The sequence below is a fragment of the Lates calcarifer genome, linkage group LG4 (genome assembly GCF_001640805.2).
Source record: "Lates calcarifer isolate ASB-BC8 linkage group LG4, TLL_Latcal_v3, whole genome shotgun sequence".
Taxonomy (NCBI): Eukaryota; Metazoa; Chordata; class Actinopteri; family Centropomidae; genus Lates; species Lates calcarifer.
In genome coordinates, this window is record NC_066836.1 from 68,060 (window position 1) to 73,004 (window position 4,945).

At 44.6% G+C, this 4,945-nt stretch overlaps 1 protein-coding gene across 1 annotated transcript; it reads left to right on the forward strand.

Annotated features, from left to right (window-relative positions):
- Nucleotides 1-3,295: 3,295 nt before the first annotated feature.
- On the forward strand, nucleotides 3,296-4,945 carry LOC127142337 (uncharacterized). The gene is given in 2 exon segments (XM_051069743.1): nucleotides 3,296-4,639; nucleotides 4,641-4,945. Coding segments are annotated over 2 exon segments (1,629 nt in total). The 3' UTR covers nucleotides 4,926-4,945.

The following is a 4,945-nucleotide window of genomic DNA, read 5'->3' on the forward strand; positions in this document are numbered from 1 at the left end:
ATGTTTATGTAAATGTGATATTAGAATATTTTCCCTTTTTCATTAATTTGCAAACATTTCTAAAAACTTGCTCACCGGAAGTGAGGAAAAACCCATTAGCAAAATAAAAGCTCACAAAGTAAATATTCATAAAACAAAAATATATAAGGAAAATAATGACTAAACATGAAAAGGGATGGATTGTTGGAGAAATATAAACCTATGACAAACAAATGCTGCAACTACATTGTCTTTTGTAACACCAGACAGTACCCCTCCACTTTCTGTAAAGCGCTGGTCCTCCACACACACCGCTGACATGTGTATTGATGGGTTTGCTAAATGTAGTGTTCGAGGAACAGTCCCAAACCCTGAATTGGATTTTTCCTGAGAAATCAGTTTTAGAAAGGAAAAAAAAGGAAATATTTTGTGAAAATATATCTTTACTCTGAGATAAATGGCACTTAATAATGACTTTTCATTACACATCAAGCTTCACAGGATGAGCACAAATGAAAAATTAGCATTACAATATTTTTTTTAGCCAGATGGTAAAACACAATAATTATTACAACATTCGCCAGGATTGTCACATTTATGATTTCTAACTATTACTGTAACATAAAACATAAATAAGATATTAAATAAATACTTACCCTTCTTCCAATGGTTAATAGTCCCCTTCATGGTAGAAACCAAACCATCTTAGAGTGCCTCAGTTTTGGATGCTCTGCTGAAGTGTAGTAGGGATTCCGGGGCCTTATTAACTAAAAGCCTTTGAAGCTGTTGCTGTCTTAGTGTTGGTGGGTGGGTTTTTAGTGATTCCATGAGTGCTCATTGGTTTATTTCACACAAATGTTGATGGACAAGCAAATAGTAATATGAATGGTATAATATGAATAGTAGACGGGCTCTTCTATTTATCTATAAACTGTATATTGAACTAATTGTTCTAGTTCTAAACAATCAAAACAATCACAATAAACAAATAAGTTTAACTAATTGATTAAAAAGAGAGACAGAAAAAAAAACCCTGTTCTATGTGTTGCTAAATGTGATCCATAAACTACTGGCTGTTTACTATTCTACTATAATAAAAATAAACCTTTGTGATATATGTTTATTCATCTATTAATAGTCATTTTCAAATATTAATACCCTTTTTCCCATAAACATAGTCACTGTCGGCCTACATCGTTTAGAAAATCATTTCACCTCTCATCAATATGCACACAATACCACATAATCACAAAGCAAAAGCAAGTTTTTAGAAATTTTTGCAAATTAATGCTAAATGCATAATCAAAAGTAGGAAGTTAAATGGAAAAAAAGGTAGAAATAGTTGAAAGGTAAAATCAGCTGCTGAGGGTTTGACTCAAACAGTTAAAATGGAGAGAAAGAGGTATGAAGTCTTAAACACTGTTTAAAGATAATTAACCGATCAGTGATCTCTGTGTAAGAGAAATCCAACAGAGTGGCCCATGTGTTAATAATATATGTGTCTGTCTGTTTGTGAGTGTAAACAGTTGCTGTGTTAAAGTGTTCTCCTCTTTCTCTGTGTATTCCAGTATCTGGCATGATATTTTACTTTGAAAATCTGTGTGTGTGTCTGTGTGTGTGTGCGCGTTTTCTATCACCAACTGAAATTAACTACCAAGTTACTCCTGATTAAAACTGCTCTAAAACCTGTTTGAAGTGAAACGTGTTGAACTGTGTGCGAATCCACGTCTTCTATGTGGTATGGAGACGGTTTGTAGCAGGATTTTGACAGAAAAGTAAGTCAAGAGTTTGATAAACAGTACAGACATCAGAGATCAGCTGATCACAATCACCCGTTTGTGTCCAACTGTACTCATAGGTTGCCTATAGCAATATCAAGGTCTCAGCCTCTACTGTGTCAGATTTTGCTCTGTGCACCTCTTGAACTTCTCCTAATAATTTAAATACCATAACACCTATCAATAAAATGTTGGCAGGTGACTACCAGCGCCAGGAGACTTTACTGAACACAGATGTGTGTCATTTGTGTAGATAAAGTGAAAAATGACCACAGTATGGCAGTTTAAAAACTGGCCTGGTTTGGATAATGTCAGGGAAGAGAGCTCTGTGGCTGAACCTCTCAGGCCTGAGTGACTCACAAAAGGCAGAGGTCATGGACACCGCTTATGACCGCACCAAAGGTCTTTTTGCTCCGGCTTTGGAGAAGATGAAGGAAACCAGCACACTCAGAAAGCAAGAGGGTGAAGCCTTTGACCTCTGCCTACCCAGGAAGCATGTCCCTCGTCCCCCCCAGGGACCAAGGCCTGGCTTTGCTGTGAGAGGGAGACACGAGGGTTGCAGACCACAGAGACAGGCAACCAAGCCAAAGACTAATCAGCAGCCCAGGTCAGGAAACCCAGGACCATGGGGCAAACACTCCTTTGCCGCTGTGGCAGCAAGAAACCGCCCCTTCCACCCCGGGGAAGGGAAGAAAAAGTGTGCAACCTAGCACCCACAGCTTCTCTCTCCCCTTCCCCCACAAAGAAGAGAAGAAAGGTGGAACAGAGTTCCAAAGTTCATGGTTCAGAGGCCATGGTGAGTTCTGTCTCAGGTGTCCTCTCTCAGCCTCTCTCCCCTCATGTTTCAGAGGAGGAGAGTCAGGGACAAATAATACAGTGTTGCCAAGCACTCCCAAGCTTGCTTGTTTTCCCCAAAACAACATAAAAACAAACTCACGTTGTGCCCCGACTGTACCCACAGGGGAGCTCTCACTCCACTGGGTGCAGACATCTCCCCTCAGATCCCGGAGGTGACACCTTTTGCTGCCCGGGCGGACAGGTGGTACACATGCGCAGTGCACCCATAGGATTATGTACACTATCTCTCAGGGGCACAGACTACAGTTCACTATGAAACCACCCAGATTCAATGGTGTGTTGGTTTCTGTGGCCAAGGGGGATGCTGCACGTGTTCTAGAGAACAAAATACAGTCCCTAATAATTACTTCCTCGTTCCAAAGAAAGAGAGCTCATCACTTCGGAGATCACAGATCTCCGTGTGTTAAACAAGCACTTACAAAAGTACGCTTTCAGAATGTTGACACACAAAGTGCTCTGTCACTCGATCCACCTGGGCGATTGGTTTGTAACAATAGAGAGGCAGAGCCTACGAATATCTGGCCATGCCGTTTGAGCTATCGTTAGCTCCGAGGGTGTTCAGCAAGTGTGTGGAAGCAGCGCTGTCTCCATTATGGAACAGCGGCATCAGAATATTCTCGTACATAGACGATTATCTAATATGCTCTCAGTCACGGGATCAGGTGATCAGAGATTCCGCTATGGTGATAGATCATCTCAGTGATCTGGGGTTCAACGTCAACTGGGCGAAAAGCCGAGTGGAACCTGTGCAATGCACAGAATATCTGGGTCTCAACATAAACTCCCTCTCCTATCGCGTCACGCTATTGGAGGGGAGGTTGGCATCTCTCAAACACTGCCTCTCCCTTTTCCAGCTGGTAAAGTTCGTGACGTTCAGACTTGCCTGCCTGCATCTGCTCGGCCTCATGGCTTCAGTGATATCTGTTGTACATTTGGGGCTTCTGAGGATGAGGGATTTTCAGTGTTGGGTGGCCGCATTGTGCCTGTGCCCTGTGTCATCACCTCAGCAGCAGGGTGAGAATCACCCCAACGTGTGTGGCAGCTCTCCGCCCATGGAGAGACTCAGCGGCCCTCACGTTGGGAGTCCCGCTGGGAAAGGTATTATCCAGGGTAACTATGATGACAGATGCGTCCCTATCGGGATGGGGGGGGCGACCATGCTGGGCAGAGGGGTGAATGGCACCTGGAGCCCGGGGCTGGCTCGGGCTCACCTAAACATCTTGGAACTCTGGGCAGTGTTCTTTGCACTAAAACATTTCCTTCACTTTCTCCAAGGTCGCCATGTCTTGGTAAAAACAGACAACTCCGTGGTGGTGGCATACATCAACCGCCAGGGTGGCACTCACTCTCTGCAGCTGCACAAGTCAGCTCGAGTGTCACATGTGCCAGGCGTATTGAACAGGGGGTGGATCTCCTATCACGAGGAAATCCACTGTACGAGAGAGAGAGTGCCAGTGGGACAACATTCTCTGGTCTGTCATTTCATGAAGGGTGCACGCCGCAAGCTCCCAGTTTCCAGACCCTTAATTCCTCTGTGGGATCTGTCAGTAGTGCTGGACGCATTATCTCATCACCCTTTTGAGCCTATGGAGGCTGTAGGGATGAAGTTTGTCTCTTTGAAAACAGTTCTGCTCTTGGCTTTAACCACAGCGAAGCGTGTGAATGACTTGCAAGCTTTTTCTATCCGCCCTTCCTGCTCGCAGTTTGCCCCAGGTGGCACTAAGGTCTGCCTACGACCCAACCCGGCTTTTGTGCCTAAGGTGGTTGAGTCAGCTTACAGATGTCCCACTGTGGAGCTTTTGGCTTTTCACCCTCCTTTTTCCTCAGGTGAGGAGCAGAGGCTAAACACGTGTCCAGTGCAGGCAGTGCAGGTGTATGTGAGTAGAACAGTAGGGTTCAGGAAAGCTCATCAGCTGTTCGTGTCCTGGGCTACTCCTTATAAATGCAAGCCACTGTCTCGCCAGAGGCTGTCTCACTGGATTGTGGAGGCTATTTCCCTGGCCTATAAGTGTCGGGGTTTGCAGCCCCCCCAAGGGTCTCAGTACTCATTCCACAAGGGGTATGGCCACTTCATGGGCTCTGTTCAGGGGAGTGTCATTGCAGGATATTTGTGCTGCTGTAAGCTGGGCTACCCCTCACACTTTTGTGAGGTTTTACAGGCTTGACGTCTCAGGGCTGTCCTTAGCACAAGCAGTGCTAGAAGTAAACACGCCAGGGTCAGTGTTATTGCTGACAGGCTGGATATGTTTATGGCCTCTGCAAGCTTATGCACTCCAGGAGTGGTCTATATTTCCCATAGTGAAACACTGAACGATGTTAGAAAAAGAACT